The sequence below is a fragment of the Daucus carota genome, chromosome 4 (assembly GCF_001625215.2).
Source record: "Daucus carota subsp. sativus chromosome 4, DH1 v3.0, whole genome shotgun sequence".
Classification (NCBI taxonomy): domain Eukaryota; kingdom Viridiplantae; phylum Streptophyta; class Magnoliopsida; order Apiales; family Apiaceae; genus Daucus; species Daucus carota.
Genome location: NC_030384.2, coordinates 1,393,421 through 1,419,463, shown reverse-complemented (window position 1 = coordinate 1,419,463; position 26,043 = coordinate 1,393,421). Strand labels below are relative to the sequence as shown.

General features: G+C 37.4%; 1 protein-coding gene across 1 annotated transcript in view; it reads right to left on the bottom strand.

The window, feature by feature from the left end:
* Window positions 1–7,952: 7,952 nt before the first annotated feature.
* Window positions 7,953–26,043, bottom strand: part of LOC135152055 (DEK domain-containing chromatin-associated protein 4-like) — a 36,520-nt gene continuing 18,429 nt past the window's right edge. The window contains exons 2-5 of the mRNA XM_064091515.1: window positions 17,287–17,529; window positions 13,020–13,262; window positions 8,716–8,980; window positions 7,953–8,064 (exon numbers count right to left, since the gene is read on the bottom strand). Coding sequence (XP_063947585.1) covers window positions 7,953–8,064; window positions 8,716–8,980; window positions 13,020–13,262; window positions 17,287–17,529 — 863 coding nt within the window. The remainder of the gene's footprint in view (window positions 8,065–8,715; window positions 8,981–13,019; window positions 13,263–17,286; window positions 17,530–26,043) is intronic.

Genomic DNA, 26,043 nt, shown 5'->3' with positions numbered 1-26,043 from the left:
ATGGGGGTACAGAGAGGCATCCAATTCAGGATGATTATCAATGATTGGGTGCTCAGGGACAAGAAGCATATGGATTTGGACAAGAAGCTCAGTGAGTAAGTTATGTACTGCGGTGGGTGTTCATTGGTCGGCTGAGGAGCAGTTGCAGATGCCGAGTGCTGCTATTGATCATGCTATTATAGAGCGGTTACCTGAGTGGGATGGTGGCATACCCCACCCTAGGGGGTTGGGATATAGGGCTGGAGATGCGATGGGAGGACGTCCCGGGCCACCACCTTTAGCTTCACCAGATCGAACTAGAGCTGGTACTTCTCGGGTAGTGGAGCGCTCTGGTATTGGAGGAAGTGGTTTTAGTGATTCGCAGTATAGGAGGCTCACTCGGCGTATGGACACTATGCATGATATGCATCGCTGTTTTGCTCAGGATTTGACACAGGCTTTGGGGATTGCTTTTTGTGCTACGGGACATTGAGTGGCCTGTGTTCGGTGCTGACATGGTCTATCCTCCACCAGACTCTTCACCTGATGAGGGTGAGGAGAGTGCTGGTTCTGACTCCTTCTAGGTACATTCTATCCTTATTATCACCTTCAATGAGGACATTAAAGATTTTAAGTTTGGGGGTGGTAATCTAAGGATTAGTAGTAGTGTGTGTTCATATAGGTTGTATGATGCATATAGTTTAGCATTGGATCTCATATTGTTTGCATATTAGTACATGTTTTTTATATATATGCTATTGTTTAGTATGTGTTAGTTGTTTCATATAGTTGCATTTGCATGAATCTTGAAGTTGTGTTCCAAGTTGATTTCCTATGATGAGTTTATATGCATAATTTCTTGGCTAGTAGTCTTTATTGTAGGAACAATCGGACCTTAGCCATGCGTTTTATGATACTAATTAAAAGTTCGAACAAAATATTAACCTTAATCGCTATGGCGCAAGCGATTCAAATCCACGTCTTCTACTGTATTCCCTGATTCTCCTTGGACGAAGTGTGGCCTTTGATCTCCCAAGGTGTGCCTCTCCTTAAAGCTCCAAAAACCCAAAACCTTAGCTGTCTCCTTGAGAAAAACGTCTGCCTCTCTCAAACTCTAGGATGAATTCGTTTTGGTGTGTCCTTCAGCTTTAGGAGAACGAGAATATATATAGGCTACAGTAGGGATCATGGACCATTAGGTGAGGCCTTCCAATGACATTCCGGGCCAGGCCCAATGTCATTAAATATTAATTCAATCCACTAAAGAATTAATATTTGCACTACCTTTCCTAATTCCGTAAATCAATTTTTTAATTCGGTTCCCATATTAATTGCTTATAAATTCCCCATGTTTAAGATATCGTATGTCCATTAATTAAATTAATTTCTGACAATTAATTTAATCAATATCTTTTATCCTTGATCATCCACTCAACCTTATAATTATGCAAGAACAAATCTGCCTGCAGGACTAAAGCATAATTATCTTTATGAGCTTTCAAGAGTACATCATCACCCGAATATATTTTTCGGACACGGTTTCCTTCTATAGTCAATATCTCACTCTGTATATAATGTCATTGCCCAATACATAAATTCGTAATTTAAAACAAATTACTTAATTTATGAGTCAAGGCATGTGCATTAAATACAAGTGTCAATCACTATATCCGGATTAAGAACTTAAGCATTAATAACATCATAGAATCTTAGTTCATTATTGTCAGAATTAAAGAAACAACTATTCTACTATTTTGATCCCGTTCAATATACTTAAAGTATATAAGTATTATTCAATAGTCAAGATAAACTATTTCCAAATAATACTTCAATCGTTCCAATGGTTTGTCTAACACCATTTAGACTGTGAACCTTTATTATATTATATAAGAAGTTTGACAATCTAATCATCTGTTATCCCATTTGATACTAGATTGTCTACAATATATAATATACAGACAATGTGAAAACATGCATTCAAGATTCTCTAATAATTGTTATATACTTCAAACGAATATTTCTGTATAACCCTAACATTTATCATATGTGATGCCTTGTTACTTGGAAACTACTTGTGTGGAAATGGTAATTTCACTTATGCTCTAGAGATAAGACTTAGACTAACTTATTTCTTGAGTCCTCGTGTCGACTCGGGTGTAGAGTTTGGATTATGCCCTTTTTTAACTTAGAGTTTGTAAATCTTAATTTGGGGGAGTTAAGGGATGAATATGCCTTTCTAAAAAAAAAAGAAAAATAAAGAATAAAAATTATCAGGTACTCCTTTGAGATCAATGGGTAGAATGCAATGTCATGTGAAAGGGACGATCCATGTACTTGTGCTGGTATTAAGTGCAAATGTATTAGAATAAGCAAATTCTTGGTGACTTTTCACAACCCTTGATTACTGGAGAATCACTTGATTAAAAAAATAATAAAAAAATAAAACTAGCGAAGTCGAATGAAGGTCGTGACTCAGTTACACAGAGAAGCGTCCCAACCTTAGACTTAGCAAGAAAAAGAAAAAAAAAGAGTAGAAAAGTAGGAGAGGCATAGAATTCCTTTGGTGACCCTAAATTGTAGTTGACTCATTAGTAAAGAAGTGTTTAAACCTTATTCCTATTAACGGCTCATAGTGAGGACTCTGTTGAAGTTTGATAGTCTTTGTTTTGTTTCACTAGAGAGCATGCTAGCACACACGATGCACTTCACACTTGTAGTGGAAGAGAACGGGGCTAATGTGTGAAAGAGATGAATGCCGAGAATGTTGCATATTCTGAGGATGCTATGTTAACAAGGATTGCAACTCATGATTCAATTAGGTGTAGGCATTTAGTTGCATTCATGCATTGCATTATTAGTATTTGTGTGCGTGTCTATGCTTGAGGACAAGCATCGGTTTAAGTTTGGGGGTGTGATAAGTGGATTTTATATCCACTTGGAAGCTTTCGTTTTGACTTAAATCGATGATCTGGCCTCAATCTTTTGATGTTTTTGATGTGTTGTAGTGTTGTGTTGTGTAGGTTTCTTGGAAGGAGGATGGAAAGGAGATTCATAGCTTCAAGTGAAAAAAACGGCGAAGCAATCGGATGCACGAGGAGAGAGTTACGGACGCGCAAAGGTTGGCTGTCAAGGCTGCTGAGTTGGCGCACCCGCCCCACTGTGGCGCACCCGCCCCACCATCTGTGTGCGATTTCAGGCCCGTTTTGCCCATTTTTGATCTGTTTGAAAGCCCGTTCGCTGGGGAAGTTAAAGAAAGGCTTGGGGGACTTAAACATAACCTAAAAACATTCCAAGGAGCACGTGACGGCTACGGAGAAGATCGATGATCAAATTTCATTGTTTTTACTTTTGTAATTCGTCGAAGTAGGCGTAACCTTGGATGCTCATTCGTATATGTTTCGCAACTCTTGTTTTACTCTTTTCATATTGTTTAGACTATTCGGTACCATGTTTACTCTTATTCCCATGATGATGAGAAGTTCGATTATGAACTAATCATTATCGTGGAATTCTAGCGTATTTATATATGGATTTCAGTAGTTGATTTGCCTTAATTATTGTTTGATGAATGTTTGATTTCTTCGTATTGGTTGTGCTTATTCTTCTTTGATGCGTAGCTAACATCTAAGTTGTGTGTTAATCTTTATTGAAGCGACAGTAGATATATTTATTTAGAACTTGCCATGCGAACATAGGATTATGTATTCAATATACATGATTAGTGGTGTGATTTTACCCATCTTGCATCGCCCTATGTAATCTTCATAGATAACTTGATATTCAACCGTTATGTTTTCAAATCTTATAGACATATAGGGTCTAAGCATAATTGGTGTCGGTTTACCTTCTATCTTAATTGTGGATGTGAAATAGTATGGTGCACGTATATTGAAAGATAGCGTGTATCAGTTCCGTGTTATCTGATTAGTTGTCAACCATCACATATCGAGAAAGGCATAACTCTGAATGAAGTATATAATGAAGTTAGAATCTCATGTTTTATTCTCATTAGTAAATCGATTTTAATCACTTAGTTATAATTAGCCTTTAATCAGTTAAATTAGATAAAAAACCAACCAACTTGTTATTTGTCCGAGCATGGAATAATAGCCATACATTATTGCATAAGTGCATATTCTTGATACACCAGTCTCTGTGGGAACGAACTTAATTCAAATTCTATATTGCTTGTGACCACGTACGCTTGCGTGATTTTGTGCGAACAGTCTTTTGTCAAACAAAAGGGGAAGAGAAGCTATATAACTACTTCATAACAATTGGTATCAAGACATTTGGTATCTATCTAAAAGTTATATAGCTATCAAAATTTAAATTTTTTTGAAACTTCCTCAAGGCCAAAATAGACAATATATATTCTAACAAATATTTGATTTTTGCAGGGACTATCAAGGATTACTAGTGCTTCTAGGATTTTCGTGTGAGAAAAATTTATTTTTCAAAACTCATGCATACACTGAGGGGAAGCACACACTTTTAAAATTTAAATTTTGTGTTTGTTCGACAAATACCAAAAAGGAGAAGATTGAAAAGATATCTTTGATATAGAATTTATTATATATTTGTTTTGGTATTTGTGACAAACATTAAATTTAAATTCACGTAGTAATCCTCCCAATAGGTCATTGATTTAATTGATTAATCAAAGGTGGATAGTCATTTTTGGCAAGTACTTCTAAAATACCTTTTTACCAAAATACATTCGTTGTCAAAAAGAATTTTAATTACGCAATAGTCATGCTAAGGAGTTTCGGTATTTATCAATTGCCTCTCTCTTTCTATTGCAACATCAAAATCCACGAGTTTGGATGGAGTATCATCTACATATGATATTCTTTAAATATCTCATGTAACATTATTTTCAAAATATTTTTAAAGTAATTTATTCCATATTTAAACAATTTATTATCTTTCGAATAAATTATTTTAAATCTTTCAAAAAATCATAGATCCTTCATTTTTCAAAGGTCTTATTTTTCTCAAGAAGTATTTATACTCTCCATACTAATAATTATCTCAAAAATTAATATCAAATTTTATCTCATTTTGGGATATTTTTCTCGGTCTCTCAACTTCATTATTTTTCAAAGAAAAATATTTTCAATACTTAGAAAGCACTTTCAACTTATCAAAATCATAAGTTATCATGAACAATATTTTTCTAAGTGTTTTGGGATAAAAACGTTCGTCAAAGAGTCTACGCAATTTGACTAAAAGACGAACTGTATCGATTTTTCAGTTATCGGTATTCGTTAAGAAAATTGATTTAAATACTCCAAAATATTTTTCCATCCTAAAAAGTATTTTAAATTTGAGGTAATATATCTTAAGTATTTAATCAAGTCTGAACTTTGGTCAAAATCTCTCTTCAAAATCTAAAAGAATTTTCGTTCGTTATTTGGACCCGAAAACCGTTTTAATCTTTTTAATTCCAAATAAAATATTTCCACTTGTCCAAATGACTTGAAACTTGAGATTAGCTAGTTATATATTTTTCTTAGTGCATGGTTAAATGTTCGTAATTTTTCGAGGACTTTCGTTCCGGAACGTTTTTCTATTTGTCGTCCCGATCTTCCACCGAACATTTGACCAAGCTAGAGTTGACTAAATATTACCAAACTAGTCAGGATACCATTGTATAATATTATAAGATTTATCCTATTTTTTCCGGAATTTATTGAGCACGTTCGAAATATCGTAATATTTAGTGTAACGGATTTTAACCGTTTCCTCGAAATTCGTGCCACCTTATCTACAAGCATGGAGCATTGAGATGTGTGCCAATAAATGCAGGTCAACTAGTGCATGTAATGCATTGGCAAGCATGGGGGACAAGAATGACAAGCATGGGCAAGTGGGACCAAAGTGTTTTTAATTTGAATTTATTCACTTTTAATTCAAATACTTCCACCCAACTTTTCCTATAAATACAAGGCTCCCCCCATTCATTTTCTACAAGCTAATAGCCAAGAAAGTGCTGAGATTTTTCAAGTAGAAGCTCTCTCCAAATTTATATAAACACATTCTTCTAATACTTCATCTTTAAAACCTCCGTTCCGCTCGGTATATTCATATATTCTCGAGGTTTTAAACACAGAGGCTTTGCTCCACCCAACCAAGCCCCATACCACTTTGCTTGCTCACAAAACACTCTTTCCGACCTCCCGAAGGGCTGTCCGAAGTTCGTTCTGTTAGGTCCAGATACGATTGTAGAAGGGGGGGTTGAATACAATCGTTACAAAATAATCGCGGAAGTGAATCTGATTGAATATAACTTGTTAATCAGATTTATAATTAATTAATATAACAATGTTTGAAGTCGTTATATAATTAAAATGGTTCAGTTTTAATGTCCACTAAAGTTCGTATAATAAATTCGACAGGGTATATTCTAGATTTAGTGATTAAAACAACTGGGTTATCAAAGCACAGAAAACTGTGGATATAACGATCAAGCAAGTTACGAACAACTTGAAAGCTTTACAAATGCTTTGAATATCAAAGTGATGAACACTTGAAATGAAGAATACTAAGCCATATATATAGGCAAAGCATTTGTACTTGTAAGACAATTGAAAGACAAGACAATTATAAGTAGCAAAGACAAAGTGGCAAGGGTAAGACAATTGCAGATTGCCTTGCAAGCACAAGACACAGCAGAAAGACAATTTTAATAGCTAGCAAGACACTTCAGAACTCGGTCAGACAATTGTTAATTGCCTTGGCAGGATTTTACTCTCGGCCAGACAATCAAGGATTGTCTTGTAAGCTTCCATTCGGTCAGACAATCCAAGATTGTCTGGGAAGCCACAGACAATGTCTTGCAGGCAATACTTCGGTCAGACAATCAAATTGTCTAGCAGGCAAACGCTTCGGTCAGACAATCAACAATTGTCTAGCAGGCAAACGCTTCGGTCAGACAATCTTGCTGAGCTTCATTCGGTCAGACAATTAAGAATTGTCTTGTAAGCTTCCATTCGGTCAAACAATCTTAATTGTCTTGCTGCCATTCATTTCCTTTAGCAGAAAATCGGTAAGACAATACAAATTGTCTTGCTGAGCTTGAGTAGGTGATTGAATGTAATTTGTTGTTTATATTAAATAGAAAATTATCCACTTAATTAATTTAATCATATAAATTCATAAATTAAATTAATTCGAGAGTGAATTAATTTAACAAATAAATTACATAATTAATATAATTATTTGAGAAGTGAAATAATAATCTATTAAATATTTAATCACCCATTCTTCAGTAGAACTGCTTCCCGTCTTCTTTAAACATTAATAACTTCGTCTTGATCTGTCGAACGAACGAACCACCAAATCTGCTTGACTTCAAATATTTAATTTGAATAACTAGATACACAGATGTACTGTCTGGTTCATCTGTATCTAGTTAAATCAAATATTCTTTGTCAAATAAACATTAAGAATTTGATTTGTTCGTCGAGTCTTCGTCTTGTAAGTACTTCTTCATTAAATGGAATCTTCTGATAAAATAAAGTATAGAAACTTTATATCTTCTGAACTCCTGGACGTGCCACAAAAGATTATTTGTGCACTGAGGCTTGAACATATTAATGAACTTCTTTCAGTGGTGTGCAGCAGCATCCTGGAATTTATCTGACATATAATTCCCATAAATCATTTGACGTTCTTCGTACGGATTCCGATGACTTGCTATTTACTGAGCTTTCTTAACTGAGTTGAGTTGTACCTCTTTAAATACAAATAGGCTGAACATATGCCTTTCAATCTCCCCCTATTTGTTTGTTAACATAACATACAAATTTCCTAGAGGATAACTCAACTAATAGATAAGACAAAGATTTAAACAAAGGAATGTAAATAGCAAAAGTTTATGGCTTGCATTAAACATTAAACCATGATCATAAATAGATTACAAAAGGATGTTCCTTGAACATATCTAACAAATATCCTAATCAATCTATTCACTCAGAACGAGTGACTTCTCCTTCTTCAGCATCTGAACAGCGAATAATTGGAGTAGAAGGCTCATTCTGATTAGGCTCTTCAGCAGCAGTGGATTCTCCACGCTTCTTTCTTTCACGAGCCAAAGAAAGATGATATTGAACTTCTATGTCCACAGGGTCTTCGATAAAATCTGCTGGCTGAGATTGGTTAATGTACTTCATCTTTCTGAAGTAGTGTTGAATGTTTCTCCTTGTGCAGTAATTCACAATCTCAGTATCAGCATCAGCTTTGGCTTTCGTAGCGAAGCCCTTGGTACGTAGAATAGTCGAAACAAGAACCATCTGATTAACATCATACTTGAGAAGATGTTTGTAATCCAGGTAGAAGGTTCCAAACTTGCTTTCATGAATGAACTTTACATAGTAAGGATTTCTGACAACTTGTGGGCTGTTATGAATTGCACAATCCATAAGTCTGTCACGAAGGAGTTCATTCAGATTTGAGCTGCGTCGGATCTTGTTACGAATCACCCAGATTTCAGTTAGAGATAGAAACTTGAATAGTTCAACTGAAACCCTGAATGTTCCGTTTCTCTGAGTAGAAATAATGATCTCCCATTCATTGAGAAGATTCTTGACACCAATAGTTATGTATTCTAACTCGAGAGCAAGAGCACGCATAAACATATCCTCATTAGGGTTAGCCTCTCTCAGGTCATAAATGAAGGATTTGAACTTACCATCATTGAAAGGTTCCCTTTGAGGTCCAGAGAGGATTTGCCTAGCAATATCCCAGCTTTCACCAACTTTCCTGGAGATATCCTCTCTCTTTTCCTTGCATTTTGCATCCCATATCTTCTGTTTCTCCAGCTTGACCAACTCATCAGTTGTCCTCTTCTCATCCACCAGTTTTTGTAGTTCCTGAAGCTTTGCTTTGCTTGCTTCATGTTGAGCTTTAAACATTCTGACCTTTTCCATATGCTCAGGGTCCACAGACTGATCTTCATTGAAAAGAAAGCCTTCCTCGAAACGACCTTCTTCCTCAGCTTCAAAATAAGCAGAATCAAATGCATCATCATCATCAACATCTTCAGGAATGTTGTCATAATCCTGATTAGTGAAGATGTTCTCAGATTCAGGCATTTTGCCTTTAGACTTGCCAGCTGCAGAAGAGTCCTTTTCACTTGCTCCATCTCCACCCTTATCACTCCTATCAGTATCTCCACCCTTATCACTCCTATCAGCAGCATCAGCATTGCTGTGATCATCTTTGTCATCCTTATCCTTATCTTCCTTATCCTTCTCCCCCTTAGTTGAGGGATCCTCTGGAGTAGACTGAGCTGTTGATGGATTAAGCTTTAAGTGTTGAACAACTTGAGCCAGAGTTTGCTCCAAGTTGCCAAGCTTTGTCAGACAGAGCTCCTGAGACTTATCAAACTTGTCCATCCTAGAGTGAATACCCTTGACATGAGCATCTAATTCCTGTTTGAGAGAAGAAAATGAAGGATCAACAACCTTTTCCTGTAGAGTCACCAGCTCTCCACTTCTGAATCTGGCATTCTCAGCATTCAACCTTTCAATCTCAGCTTTCAGAGCAGCCATTTGTTCGTGTAGCAGATCTGTGTTGGTGTGTGCACTCACCTCACGAACACTCAAAGATTTTTCACTATCCTCTCGTGCATGTGTTTCGCTCGGTGTTTGCCTGATTTCACTCGTAGTTTTCACACCGTCACCAGAACCTGTATATACAACCATAGTTCCCTGAGATGGAACTGTAGGAAGTGAAGGAACAAATTGTCCTTCAGATGCCTGTGAAGGCTGATGTACTTGCAGGTTGCCAAGTAGATCCTGATCCAAAAAGAAAGAGTGATCAGAAAATTTTTCATATAACATGTTTTGAAATTCTGTGCTCTCTCTAAGTGAAGAATCAAAAGACACAAGTTCAGTGTTTACTAGCGTGAGTGCTAGTTGTGTGCTTGACTCTTTACAGGATACCGCGGTCGGACGGCCAATTTCAATAAATGCATTCTGTGGAGAGAATGAATCTAGAGACTGTATATTTACCGTTTCAGTGTCCAAATCCTTTTGGGAGGAAATGGATGCAGCTGCAGTTGTCTCTGGTTCTGCCACCCTTTGCTTCTTATGAGACAGAGCTGCGGGATCTCTTAAAAGTGCACTCCCACTCCGTTTCCGGGCTACCTTTCTAACAACAGGGGCTGTAGTAGTGTTGTTTGAAGTGTTTGAGGAAGAATCAGTTGTTGAAATGGAAATGTCAGCTTGGATATGAACCTGGGTGTTTTCAGGTTCAATGCTGGGAGTCTGGAAAGCAAATCCAATATCACAATCAAAATCTGCAATATCAATATTAAAGGTATCAGTGAGATTAGAAAGTACCTGAGCTACCTGTAAATCAGCCCTGAAGTCCTGTAGGCCTGGATTGATAGCAGAATCAGCAGGCAGTGGCTGAGAGGTCGATTGTGGTTGAGGAATGGTATGTGTATGTGTAGGTGAAGGTGTTGGTTCAGATTGAGAGGGAAGGATGGAGGCTTGTTGGTCTGGGAAGAAGTTGTAATGTGGAGGGGATTGGTGTTGAGATTGGTGAGGAGAATTGTATGATGATTGGTGAGGTGATTGATGTGGTGAATTGTAAGGAGGGTTGTAGGGAGAGTAATGTGAGGATTGGCTGGATGATTGATAGTCTTGCAGAAGTTGTAGTGGTTGAGGGTTTTATGGGGGTGATTGTTGTTGCGGTTGTTCTTGTTGAGCTTGTTGTTGAGCTTGATATTGTTGCTGTTGTAGAGGTTCAGGAACTTGAATAGGTTGAAATGGAGCACTGAATTGCTCTAGCATGAAAGGAGTCACCACCAGTGGCACATTGTCATGCTTTTTCTTGTTCACCAGCCTGGTCTGGATCTTGGCACAAGTCCTCTGAATAGGAACAACAGGAGAATCTATGTACATGTTCCTATCAGCATCATCCATTTTATCATTCATAAATAACATCAGAAACCTTGGATAGAAGCATTCAACTTTCTCATTCCGATGAATTGATCTCTGTGTAACAGACCCCATCTTTCTTATAATCTCCCTCAGCAATATCTTCCCAAAGTTGATACGACGATTATAAGCTATGCTGAATCCAAAGATTTGCAGCATCGAAGATATATTTCCAAAATTCTTTCGATTAGTGGGAGCAAACACCTTGGCAAGGGTGTCAAAGAACACATCCCATTCAGCCTTCAGATTTCCCTTTGACATCTTAGGGAGAAAAATCTGACCTTGATAGTGAATATCCTGAAAGAATTGTCTTGTAAGCTTCCATTCGGTCAGACAATCTTAATTGTCTTGCTGCCATTCATTTCCTTTAGCAGAAAATCGGTAAGACAATACAAATTGTCTTGCTGAGTTTGAGTAGGTGATTGAATGTAATTTGTTGTTTATATTAAATAGAAAATTATCCACTTAATTAATTTAATCATATAAATTCATAAATTAAATTAATTCGAGAGTGAATTAATTTAACAAATAAATTACATAATTAATATAATTATTTGAGAAGTGAAATAATAATCTATTAAATATTTAATCACCCATTCTTCAGTAGAACTGCTTCCCGTCTTCTTTAAACATTAATAACTTCGTCTTGATCTGTCGAACGAACGAACCACCAAATCTGCTTGACTTCAAATATTTAATTTGAATAACTAGATACACAGATGTACTGTCTGGTTCATCTGTATCTAGTTAAATCAAATATTCTTTGTCAAATAAACATTAAGAATTTGATTTGTTCGTCGAGTCTTCGTCTTGTAAGTACTTCTTCATTAAATGGAATCTTCTGATAAAATAAAGTATAGAAACTTTATATCTTCTGAACTCCTGGACGTGCCACAAAAGATTATTTGTGCACTGAGGCTTGAACATATTAATGAACTTCTTTCAGTGGTGTGCAGCAGCATCCTGGAATTTATCTGACATATAATTCCCATAAATCATTTGACGTTCTTCGTACGGATTCCGATGACTTGCTATTTACTGAGCTTTCTTAACTGAGTTGAGTTGTACCTCTTTAAATACAAATAGGCTGAACATATGCCTTTCAATCTCCCCCTATTTGTTTGTTAACATAACATACAAATTTCCTAGAGGATAACTCAACTAATAGATAAGACAAAGATTTAAACAAAGGAATGTAAATAGCAAAAGTTTATGGCTTGCATTAAACATTAAACCATGATCATAAATAGATTACAAAAGGATGTTCCTTGAACATATCTAACAAATATCCTAATCAATCTATTCACTCAGAACGAGTGACTTCTCCTTCTTCAGCATCTGAACAGTGAATAATTGGAGTAGAAGGCTCATTCTGATTAGGCTCTTCAGCAGCAGTGGATTCTCCACGCTTCTTTCTTTCACGAGCCAAAGAAAGATGATATTGAACTTCTATGTCCACAGGGTCTTCGATAAAATCTGCTGGCTGAGATTGGTTAATGTACTTCATCTTTCTGAAGTAGTGTTGAATGTTTCTCCTTGTGCAGTAATTCACAATCTCAGTATCAGCATCAGCTTTGGCTTTCGTAGCGAAGCCCTTGGTACGTAGAATAGTCGAAACAAGAACCATCTGATTAACATCATACTTGAGAAGATGTTTGTAATCCAGGTAGAAGGTTCCAAACTTGCTTTCATGAATGAACTTTACACAGTAAGGATTTCTGACAACTTGTGGGCTGTTATGAATTGCACAATCCATAAGTCTGTCACGAAGGAGTTCATTCAGATTTGAGCTGCGTCGGATCTTGTTACGAATCACCCAGATTTCAGTTAGAGATAGAAACTTGAATAGTTCAACTGAAACCCTGAATGTTCCGTTTCTCTGAGTAGAAATAATGATCTCCCATTCATTGAGAAGATTCTTGACACCAATAGTTATGTATTCTAACTCGAGAGCAAGAGCACGCATAAACATATCCTCATTAGGGTTAGCCTCTCTCAGGTCATAAATGAAGGATTTGAACTTACCATCATTGAAAGGTTCCCTTTGAGGTCCAGAGAGGATTTGCCTAGCAATATCCCAGCTTTCACCAACTTTCCTGGAGATATCCTCTCTCTTTTCCTTGCATTTTGCATCCCATATCTTATGTTTCTCCAGCTTGACCAACTCATCAGTTGTCCTCTTCTCATCCACCAGTTTCTGTAGTTCCTGAAGCTTTGCTTTGCTTGCTTCATGTTGAGCTTTAAACATTCTGACCTTTTCCATATGCTCAGGGTCCACAGACTGATCTTCATTGAAAAGAAAGCCTTCCTCGAAACGACCTTCTTCCTCAGCTTCAAAATAAGCAGAATCAAATGCATCATCATCATCAACATCTTCAGGAATGTTGTCATAATCCTGATTAGTGAAGATGTTCTCAGATTCAGGCATTTTGCCTTTAGACTTGCCAGCTGCAGAAGAGTCCTTTTCACTTGCTCCATCTCCACCCTTATCACTCCTATCAGTATCTCCACCCTTATCACTCCTATCAGCAGCATCAGCATTGCTGTGATCATCTTTGTCATCCTTATCCTTCTCCCCCTTAGTTGAGGGATCCTCTGGAGTAGACTGAGCTGTTGATGGATTAAGCTTTAAGTGTTGAACAACTTGAGCCAGAGTTTGCTTCAAGTTGCCAAGCTTTGTCAGACAGAGCTCCTGAGACTTATCAAACTTGTCCATCCTAGAGTGAATACCCTTGACATGAGCATCTAATTCCTGTTTGAGAGAAGAAAATGAAGGATCAACAACCTTTTCCTGTAGAGTCACCAGCTCTCCACTTCTGAATCTGGCATTCTCAGCATTCAACCTTTCAATCTCAGCTTTCAGAGCAGCCATTTGTTCGTGTAGCAGATCTGTGTTGGTGTGTGCACTCACCTCACGAACACTCAAAGATTTTTCACTATCCTCTCGTGCATGTGTTTCGCTCGGTGTTTGCCTGATTTCACTCGTAGTTTTCACACCGTCACCAGAACCTGTATATACAACCATAGTTCCCTGAGATGGAACTGTAGGAAGTGAAGGAACAAATTGTCCTTCAGATGCCTGTGAAGGCTGATGTACTTGCAGGTTGCCAAGTAGATCCTGATCCAAAAAGAAAGAGTGATCAGAAAATTTTTCATATAACATGTTTTGAAATTCTGTGCTCTCTCTAAGTGAAGATTCAAAAGACACAAGTTCAGTGTTTACTAGCGTGAGTGCTAGTTGTGTGCTTGACTCTTTACAGGATACCGCGGTCGGACGGCCAATTTCAATAAATGCATTCTGTGGAGAGAATGAATCTAGAGACTGTATATTTACCGTTTCAGTGTCCAAATCCTTTTGGGAGGAAATGGATGCAGCTGCAGTTGTCTCTGGTTCTGCCACCCTTTGCTTCTTATGAGACAGAGCTGCGGGATCTCTTAAAAGTGCACTCCCACTCCGTTTCCGGGCTACCTTTCTAACAACAGGGGCTGTAGTAGTGTTGTTTGAAGTGTTTGAGGAAGAATCAGTTGTTGAAATGGAAATGTCAGCTTGGATATGAACCTGGGTGTTTTCAGGTTCAATGCTGGGAGTCTGGAAAGCAAATCCAATATCACAATCAAAATCTGCAATATCAATATTAAAGGTATCAGTGAGATTAGAAAGTACCTGAGCTACCTGTAAATCAGCCCTGAAGTCCTGTAGGCCTGGATTGATAGCAGAATCAGCAGGCAGTGGCTGAGAGGTCGATTGTGGTTGAGGAATGGTATGTGTATGTGTAGGTGAAGGTGTTGGTTCAGATTGAGAGGGAAGGATGGAGGCTTGTTGGTCTGGGAAGAAGTTGTAATGTGGAGGGGATTGGTGTTGAGATTGGTGAGGAGAATTGTATGATGATTGGTGAGGTCATTGATGTGGTGAATTGTAAGGAGGGTTGTAGGGAGAGTAATGTGAGGATTGGCTGGATGATTGATAGTCTTGCAGAAGTTGTAGTGGTTGAGGGTTTTGTGGAGGTGATTGTTGTTGCGGTTGTTCTTGTTGAGCTTGTTGTTGAGCTTGATATTGTTGCTGTTGTAGAGGTTCAGGAACTTGAATAGGTTGAAATGGAGCACTGAATTGCTCTAGCATGAAAGGAGTCACCACCAGTGGCACATTGTCATGCTTTTTCTTGTTCACCAGCCTGGTCTGGATCTTGGCACAAGTCCTCTGAATAGGAACAACAGGAGAATCTATGTACATGTTCCTATCAGCATCATTCATTTTATCATTCATAAATAACATCAGAAACCTTGGATAGAAGCATTCAACTTTCTCATTCCGATGAATTGATCTCTGTGTAACAGACCCCATCTTTCTTATAATCTCCCTCAGCAATATCTTCCCAAAGTTGATACGACGATTATAAGCTATGCTGAATCCAAAGATTTGCAGCATCGAAGATATATTTCCAAAATTCTTTCGATTAGTGGGAGCAAACACCTTGGCAAGGGTGTCAAAGAACACATCCCATTCAGCCTTCAGATTTCCCTTTGACATCTTAGGGAGAAAAATCTGACCTTGATAGTGAATATCCTGAAAGAATTGTCTTGTAAGCTTCCATTCGGTCAGACAATCTTAATTGTCTTGCTGCCATTCATTTCCTTTAGCAGAAAATCGGTAAGACAATACAAATTGTCTTGCTGAGTTTGAGTAGGTGATTGAATGTAATTTGTTGTTTATATTAAATAGAAAATTATCCACTTAATTAATTTAATCATATAAATTCATAAATTAAATTAATTCGAGAGTGAATTAATTTAACAAATAAATTACATAATTAATATAATTATTTGAGAAGTGAAATAATAATCTATTAAATATTTAATCACCCATTCTTCAGTAGAACTGCTTCCCGTCTTCTTTAAACATTAATAACTTCGTCTTGATCTGTCGAACGAACGAACCACCAAATCTGCTTGACTTCAAATATTTAATTTGAATAACTAGATACACAGATGTACTGTCTGGTTCATCTGTATCTAGTTAAATCAAATATTCTTTGTCAAATAAACATTAAGAATTTGATTTGTTCGTCGAGTCTTCGTCTCGTAAGTACTTCTTCATTAAATGGAATCTTCTGATAAAATAAAGTATAGAAACTTTATATCTTCTGAACTCCTGGACGTGCCACAAAAGATTATTTGTGCACTGAGGCTTGAACATATTAATGAACTTCTTTCAGTGGTGTGCAGCAGCATCCTGGAATTTATCTGACATATAATTCCCATAAATCATTTGACGTTCTTCGTACGGATTCCGATGACTTGCTATTTACTAAGCTTTCTTAACTGAGTTGAGTTGTACCTCTTTAAATACAAATAGGCTGAACATATGCCTTTCAATCTCCCCCTATTTGTTTGTTAACATAACATACAAATTTCCTAGAGGATAACTCAACTAATAGATAAGACAAAGATTTAAACAAAGGAATGTAAATAGCAAAAGTTTATGGCTTGCATTAAACATTAAACCATGATCATAAATAGATTACAAAAGGATGTTCCTTGAACATATCTAACAAATATCCTAATCAATCTATTCACTCAGAACGAGTGACTTCTCCTTCTTCAGCATCTGAACAGTGAATAATTGGAGTAGAAGGCTCATTCTGATTAGGCTCTTCAGCAGCAGTGGATTCTCCACGCTTCTTTCTTTCACGAGCCAAAGAAAGATGATATTGAACTTCTATGTCCACAGGGTCTTCGATAAAATCTGCTGGCTGAGATTGGTTAATGTACTTCATCTTTCTGAAGTAGTGTTGAATGTTTCTCCTTGTGCAGTAATTCACAATCTCAGTATCAGCATCAGCTTTGGCTTTCGTAGCGAAGCCCTTGGTACGTAGAATAGTCGAAACAAGAACCATCTGATTAACATCATACTTGAGAAGATGTTTGTAATCCAGGTAGAAGGTTCCAAACTTGCTTTCATGAATGAACTTTACACAGTAAGGATTTCTGACAACTTGTGGGCTGTTATGAATTGCACAATCCATAAGTCTGTCACGAAGGAGTTCATTCAGATTTGAGCTGCGTCGGATCTTGTTACGAATCACCCAGATTTCAGTTAGAGATAGAAACTTGAATAGTTCAACTGAAACCCTGAATGTTCCGTTTCTCTGAGTAGAAATAATGATCTCCCATTCATTGAGAAGATTCTTGACACCAATAGTTATGTATTCTAACTCGAGAGCAAGAGCACGCATAAACATATCCTCATTAGGGTTAGCCTCTCTCAGGTCATAAATGAAGGATTTGAACTTACCATCATTGAAAGGTTCCCTTTGAGGTCCAGAGAGGATTTGCCTAGCAATATCCCAGCTTTCACCAACTTTCCTGGAGATATCCTCTCTCTTTTCCTTGCATTTTGCATCCCATATCTTCTGTTTCTCCAGCTTGACCAACTCATCAGTTGTCCTCTTCTCATCCACCAGTTTCTGTAGTTCCTGAAGCTTTGCTTTGCTTGCTTCATGTTGAGCTTTAAACATTCTGACCTTTTCCATATGCTCAGGGTCCACAGACTGATCTTCATTGAAAATAAAGCCTTCCTCGAAACGACCTTCTTCCTCAGCTTCAAAATAAGCAGAATCAAATGCATCATCATCATCAACATCTTCAGGAATGTTGTCATAATCCTGATTAGTGAAGATGTTCTCAGATTCAGGCATTTTGCCTTTAGACTTGCCAGCTGCAGAAGAGTCCTTTTCACTTGCTCCATCTCCACCCTTATCACTCCTATCAGTATCTCCACCCTTATCACTCCTATCAGCAGCATCAGCATTGCTGTGATCATCTTTGTCATCCTTATCCTTCTCCCCCTTAGTTGAGGGATCCTCTGGAGTAGACTGAGCTGTTGATGGATTAAGCTTTAAGTGTTGAACAACTTGAGCCAGAGTTTGCTTCAAGTTGCCAAGCTTTGTCAGACAGAGCTCCTGAGACTTATCAAACTTGTCCATCCTAGAGTGAATACCCTTGACATGAGCATCTAATTCCTGTTTGAGAGAAGAAAATGAAGGATCAACAACCTTTTCCTGTAGAGTCACCAGCTCTCCACTTCTGAATCTGGCATTCTCAGCATTCAACCTTTCAATCTCAGCTTTCAGAGCAGCCATTTGTTCGTGTAGCAGATCTGTGTTGGTGTGTGCACTCACCTCACGAACACTCAAAGATTTTTCACTATCCTCTCGTGCATGTGTTTCGCTCGGTGTTTGCCTGATTTCACTCGTAGTTTTCACACCGTCACCAGAACCTGTATATACAACCATAGTTCCCTGAGATGGAACTGTAGGAAGTGAAGGAACAAATTGTCCTTCAGATGCCTGTGAAGGCTGATGTACTTGCAGGTTGCCAAGTAGATCCTGATCCAAAAAGAAAGAGTGATCAGAAAATTTTTCATATAACATGTTTTGAAATTCTGTGCTCTCTCTAAGTGAAGAATCAAAAGACACAAGTTCAGTGTTTACTAGCGTGAGTGCTAGTTGTGTGCTTGACTCTTTACAGGATACCGCGGTCGGACGGCCAATTTCAATAAATGCATTCTGTGGAGAGAATGAATCTAGAGACTGTATATTTACCGTTTCAGTGTCCAAATCCTTTTGGGAGGAAATGGATGCAGCTGCAGTTGTCTCTGGTTCTGCCACCCTTTGCTTCTTATGAGACAGAGCTGCGAGATCTCTTAACAGTGCACTCCCACTCCGTTTCCGGGCTACCTTTCTAACAACAGGGGCTGTAGTAGTGTTGTTTGAAGTGTTTGAGGAAGAATCAGTTGTTGAAATGGAAATGTCAGCTTGGATATGAACCTGGGTGTTTTCAGGTTCAATGCTGGGAGTCTGGAAAGCAAATCCAATATCACAATCAAAATCTGCAATATCAATATTAAAGGTATCAGTGAGATTAGAAAGTACCTGAGCTACCTGTAAATCAGCCCTGAAGTCCTGTAGGCCTGGATTGATAGCAGAATCAGCAGGCAGTGGCTGAGAGGTCGATTGTGGTTGAGGAATGGTATGTGTATGTGTAGGTGAAGGTGTTGGTTCAGATTGAGAGGGAAGGATGGAGGCTTGTTGGTCTGGGAAGAAGTTGTAATGTGGAGGGGATTGGTGTTGAGATTGGTGAGGAGAATTGTATGATGATTGGTGAGGTGATTGATGTGGTGAATTGTAAGGAGGGTTGTAGGGAGAGTAATGTGAGGATTGGCTGGATGATTGATAGTCTTGCAGAAGTTGTAGTGGTTGAGGGTTTTGTGGAGGTGATTGTTGTTGCGGTTGTTCTTGTTGAGCTTGTTGTTGAGCTTGATATTGTTGCTGTTGTAGAGGTTCAGGAACTTGAATAGGTTGAAATGGAGCACTGAATTGCTCTAGCATGAAAGGAGTCACCACCAGTGGCACATTGTCATGCTTTTTCTTGTTCACCAGCCTGGTCTGGATCTTGGCACAAGTCCTCTGAATAGGAACAACAGGAGAATCTATGTACATGTTCCTATCAGCATCATCCATTTTATCATTCATAAATAACATCAGAAACCTTGGATAGAAGCATTCAACTTTCTCATTCCGATGAATTGATCTCTGTGTAACAGACCCCATCTTTCTTATAATCTCCCTCAGCAATATCTTCCCAAAGTTGATACGACGATTATAAGCTATGCTGAATCCAAAGATTTGCAGCATCGAAGATATATTTCCAAAATTCTTTCGATTAGTGGGAGCAAACACCTTGGCAAGGGTGTCAAAGAACACATCCCATTCAGCCTTCAGATTTCCCTTTGACATCTTAGGGAGAAAAATCTGACCTTGATAGTGATATCCTGAAAGAATTGTCTCAGTTCATCCTCTGAGGGATCTGGCTCAAAATTGTCCCTTGGAAATCCTAAGATCCGGTTCACATCATCGACAGTGATTACAATACGTTTCCTGTTAGGTAGATCCCCTATAATCTTGTAATTCTCCAGAGTCGTAGAATTAACAGCATTTGAGTAGAAGTCAAAAAGAGGTTGCAGCTTAATTGGAATATCTGCTGTTAGTGCCGTACTGACTAGACTCTGTCTCGAAAGAAATCTGACCCAAGTCCGGAATCTATCAGAGCAATCATCAAGGTTAAGGCTGGCACAGTAGTTAGTCTCAGCAATCACGAATTCTCCGGCCATTTTTAATAATTAAAGATTGAATTAAGCGAGAATTTTTCAAATAAAATGTGAATTCTCAAATGTCTCGCAAATTTCAACTAATAATTAAAACTTGATTAATTAATTAATAATTCGAAATATTAGAGTAATATCGAATTAAAAGTTAATTAATTTAAATGGCTTAAACAATTAAATCCGTGTAAGGCAAACACAGCCTTAATCTTCAAATAATCACCACTTAAACAATCAGCCAAACAAGCCCTTATTTTAGAAAATCCCCAAATTCAAAAACCAAGAACCCTAACTTCAAATCGGTTCAAAACAGTTCGCAGCACAAATCAGAGGAATCGATTTACAAACAAGTACAGCAAACGCAACCGTCAAACTTCGAGCAATCACAGTAAAGGGGCTTGATTTCCGATCAAAATCCGACAGAATTTCGGCTTATTCTCGAGCAAAATTACAAACCCAGCAAGCAACTATGGCTTGAAATCACGTAACCACAGCAAGTTTTACACAAAACTTGAAAAAGAAACGCAGTCGAGTGTGTGTATCTCGTGTATGTACGAGTTGGAGAAGATGAAGTTTGGGCAAGACAATATAAATTGTCTTGCTCGAATGCCTAACAGGGGCTTAAATACCAACCAGCAAGACAAACACAAGTTGAGTCTCGGTAAGACAATCTAAGATTGTCTTGCCGAGATTTATCGAAGCAGACAAATCAAGTGTCAGTAAGACAATTTCAATTGTCTTACTGATACAACAGGCGATTAAATGGCATGCTCGGTAAGACAATCTAATTGTCTTGCCGAGTTGTTTGAAACTTACTGAAAAACCGGTTCAGCAAGACAATTTAATTGTCTTGCCGAGCCAATCAGTAGACAATGTATTTGTCTAACAGAAAAACAAATAATAATAATAATATGATTTTTGATTAATTTAAAAGATAAAACTTTTTGCAATTAAAATCAAAAATATATAATAAAAACAATACTATAAATTACACAAATATTTTGTAAATTTCAACTTTAATTAAATATAAATACTTATGACTTTAACTTTAATTCAAAAAGATGAATTAACTTAAAATCAAATATTTATGCTTAATTAATTTTGAAAAATACAAAATAATTACAAATAATTATCTAAATGCTTAGGAAATATTACAGGGGAGTGTATGAGCACTTAGAAAATTACAGACTAATATACAAGCATGCATAATTACTCAGAATATTATCAGATAATATACATAAAATCATATAAAATCTAATAATATAGATATAATAATACAGAAAACTCACAAAAAAAAATATACAAAAACATATAATGCATATGAAAAATATATACAAGAGAACTATGTCATATTTAACATCCCTAACTCACAAATCAGCTTAGAGAAAGTGGATTCATCCAGTGGTTTAGTGAAGATGTCGGCAATTTGCTCAGTCGTGGGTACAAAATGTAACACCACTATACCATTCATGACATGTTCTCGAATGAAATGATACCTGATATCAATGTGCTTGGTTCTTGAATGTTGAACCGGATTGTTGGAAATGGCTATGGCACTTGTATTATCACAAAATATAGGAATTTTGTTTACTACAACACCATAATCATTCAGTTGATTCTTGATCCACAAGATCTGAGCACAGCAGCTTCCAGCAGCTATATACTCAGCTTCAGCAGTAGAAGTAGACACGGAGTGCTGCTTCTTGCTATACCAGGAAACCAACCGACGTCCTAGAAATTGACAGCTTCCAGACGTACTCTTCCTATCAATCCTGCATCCTGCATAATCAAAATCTGTATAGCCGGTTAAGTCAAAACCAGTATTCTTAGGGTACCAAATACCTAAACCAGGTGTACCCTTAAGATATCTAAAGATTCTTTTGACGGCTATAAGATGTGATTCTTTAGGATCAGCTTGGAACCTAGCACACAGACATGTTGCAAACATGATATCTGGTCTACTTGCAGTAAGATAGAGTAAAGAGCCAATCATACCTCGATAGCTTGTGATATCAACTTTCTTACCAGATTTATCCTGGTCAAGCTTTGTGGCAGTGGCCATGGGTGTCTTTGCCGGTGAAGAGTCTTCTAGATTGAACTTTCGAAGAAGATCTCTGACATACTTGGATTGGCAAATGAATATTCCATCTTCCTTTTGGCTTACTTGAAGACCAAGGAAGTAGGACAGCTCACCCATCATACTCATCTCATAGTTACTCTGCATCAACTTAGCAAATCTCTTGCACAAGTTATCGTTAGTAGAACCAAATATAATATCATCAACATATATTTGTACAAATATCATATCCTTATCATGCAATTTGTAAAAGAGAGTTTTGTCTATGACACCTCTAGTAAAATTGTTTTCAATTAAAAACTCAGAGAGAGTGTCATACCATGTCCTTGGTGACTGCTTGAGTCCATAGACAGCTTTGAATAGGAAGTATACAAAATCAGCAAACTCTGGATTTTCAAAGCCAGGGGCTGTTCCAGATATACTTCTTCTTCTAGCTTTCCATTCAGAAATGCACTTTTCACATCCATTTGATAAACCTTGAAGTTGGAGTGTGCAGCAAATGCAAGAAATATTCTGATGGCTTCAAGACGAGCAACTGGAGCATAGGTTTCATCATAATCAATTCCTTCTTCTTGTGAATAACCTTTTGCAACCAGTCTGGCTTTGTTCCTCACAACAATGCCATCACCATCTAACTTGTTACGGAAGACCCATCTAGCTCCAATGGTAGATTTTCCTTTTGGTCTTGGAACCAGGGCCCAGACTTCTTGTCTCTCAAATTGATTGAGTTCTTCTTGCATGGCAAGAACCCAATCAGGATCAGCAAGTGCTTCTTCTATTTTCTTTGGTTCTAGTTGAGATAGAAACCCAGAGAATAGGCATTCATTTGTCGTAGCACTTCTAGTCTTGACACCAACATCAGGATCACCAATAATTAAATCAAAGGGATGATCTCTGCTCTAAATCCTTTCCCTTGGAAGATGTGTCCTTGATGATTCAGCAGTATTATCATTAAGCTGAAATGTGTGACTAGTTGATCCATCAGCTCCCCCTGAGTTGTTGCCAGGTTGACTTGATGATCCACCACTAGCATCAGTGGAATCTCCAGCATTATTGCCATTTCCTCCACCATTGCCTGGATCATTATCATTGTTGTCATCTCCTGTTGCAACCTCGCGTGGTATATCATCATCTGAATCAGAGTCTGGATAGTTGTCAAACTTCAGAGACTCAGATGGATCAGCAGATTGTAAACTTGGTAGTTTAGTGTCATCAAATGTTACATTGACACTAACTTTCACTGACAGAGTGTCAATCACAAAAACTCTATACGCAACTTTGGTATAACCAACAAAGATTGCTTCATATGCCTTTGGCTCAAACTTACTTAAGTTCTCTTCACCATCTTTAAGAACAAAGCACTTGGCTCCAAAGACATGAAGATGTTTGACATATGGTTTCTTGTTGTTATACAGATGAAAGGGAGTTTTCATGTGATCCTTATTGATCAAGGTTCTGTTCTGGGTGTAGCAGGCAGTGCTCACAGCTTCAGCCCAAAAGTACAGAGGAAGCTTTGCTTCAGCAATCATTGTTCTAGCAGCTTCAATCAGTGTACGATTCTTTCTTTCGACGACTCCATTTTGTTGAGGAGTTCTTGGTGCTGAGTACTGTCTGTTGATTCCCTTGTCAGAGTAAAAGTTGATTAATGTTTGATTCTTGAACTCAGTTCCATTATCTGATCTTACAGCTTTTACAGGAACATCTTTTTCCAACTCAACCAACTTGATATGATCAATTACTGTCAGGGGAGTTTCATCCTTGGAAGCTAGGAAGTAAACCCAAGTAAACTTTGAGAAGTCATCCACAATGACTAAAGCATATCTTCCTCCATCAATTGAAGCAATATTCACTGGGCCAAATAAATCCATGTGCAACAGGTGCAATGGTTCAGTGATACTATTGATGGTCTTGCTTTTGTGAGATGCTCTCTTTGCTTTTCCTTTCTGACAAGCTTCACAGAGATCATCAGAAGTAAATTCCAGGGAAGGCAAACCTCTCACTAAATCTCTCTTGACCAGAGAGTTTATAGTTTTGAAGTTGAGGTGTGATAGTTTCTTATGCCATAACTGACTATCTTCAGAAGATGCTTTTGCATAGAAACAATGATATTCATTTCCTGGTCCAGTAGATAGATCAGCTACAAATATATTGCCTTTCCTGATGCCACATAGTGAAGGACGTTTATCCTTGGTATGTTTGATTATACATATTTCCTTTTCAAAGTGAACATAATAACCCTTGTCACAAAATTGGCTGACACTAAGGAGATTATGTTGTAGTCCTTCAACTAGTGCAATTTCTTCTATGATGATCCTTCCAACTTTATACTTGCCATATCCAACAGTACGACCCCTGCTATTATCAGCAAAAGTTACTGTAGGTCCAGTTGCCTCTCTAACTTCTGTCAGCAGGGATCTATTGCCAGTCATGTGCCTTGACGCTCCACTGTCAAGCACCCAAACAACTCGAACAACTCCACTGGCACCCTGCAAAAGACAACTTGATTAAACATTCTTTGGGACCCACACTTGATTGGGTCCAGCAAACTTAAAGAACTGATTTCTATCAGGTGTAACAACAGAGCCTCTTGGACTGATACTTGGTTCAGACTTGACTGAACTTACTTCCTTAACAACAACCTTATAAACCTTAGTTTTAGGCTTTGGAACATAAGTCTCCTTCCTAACACGAGTAGGACTGGCAGTCTTTGATCTAGCATGCTTGTTGTTTGTGTGTTGTCTAGGTGATGTGTTTTCATTTTTAGCATGCAAATTTTTAAAATAAGCAGACATCAAATTGAAAGCACAAGTCATACAATTCTCAACACTACAAGTTTTATGACATGCATCAAAAGCAGGAACAACAGGAGTATCAGTCATAATAGCAGGAACATCAACAGATTCTACTCTAACATTGTTAACAGTTTTAAAATTCTCAGTAGAATGGCATCTATTGTTTCTGTTCTTACTATTCACAAAGTTATTAGGCTTGTTGAACTTAGTTCTTTCAGAGTTGACACCTAAACCAGCTTTAGGCAACCTAACATTGCCTTTCACTTTTATTGGTTTCAGTGATGTCAGGATCTCATCTCTCTTCTCATTACTCTCTTTCAATTTAAGGTCTTCCTGTTTGAGTTCATATCTAATGACAACAGTGAAAGGCATATGTTCAGCCTATTTGTATTTAAAGAGGTACAACTCAACTCAGATCAGAAAGCTCAGTAAATAGCAAGTCATCGGAATCAGTACGAAGAACGTCACATGATTTATGGAAATCATATGTCAGATAAGTTCCAGGATGCTGCTGCACCACACTGAAAGAAGTTCATTAATATGTTCAAGCCTCAGTGCACAAATAATCTTTTGTGGCACGTCCAGGAATTCAGAAGACATAAAGTTTCTATACTTTATTTCATCAGAAGATTCCATTTAATGAAGATGTACGTACAAGACGAAGACTCGACGAACTAACCAAATTCTTATTGTTTATTTGACGAAGAATATTTGATTTAACTAGATACAGATGAACCAGACAGTACATCTATGTATCAGTTATTCAAATTAAATATTTGAAGTCAAGCAGAAGTGGTAGTTCGTTCGTTCGACAAATCAAGAAGAAGTTATTAAAGTTTAAAGAAGACAGAAAGCAGTTCTACTGAAGATTGGGTGATTAAATATTTAATAGACTATTATTTCACTTCTCAAATGGTTATATTAATTATGTAATTTATTTATTAAATTAATTCACTCTCGAATTAATTTAATTTATGAATTTATATGATTAACTTAATTAAGTGAATAATTTTCTATTTTATATTTACTATATTATTACATTTTTAATCACCAAAACAGCCCAGCAAGACAATCTGTGATTGT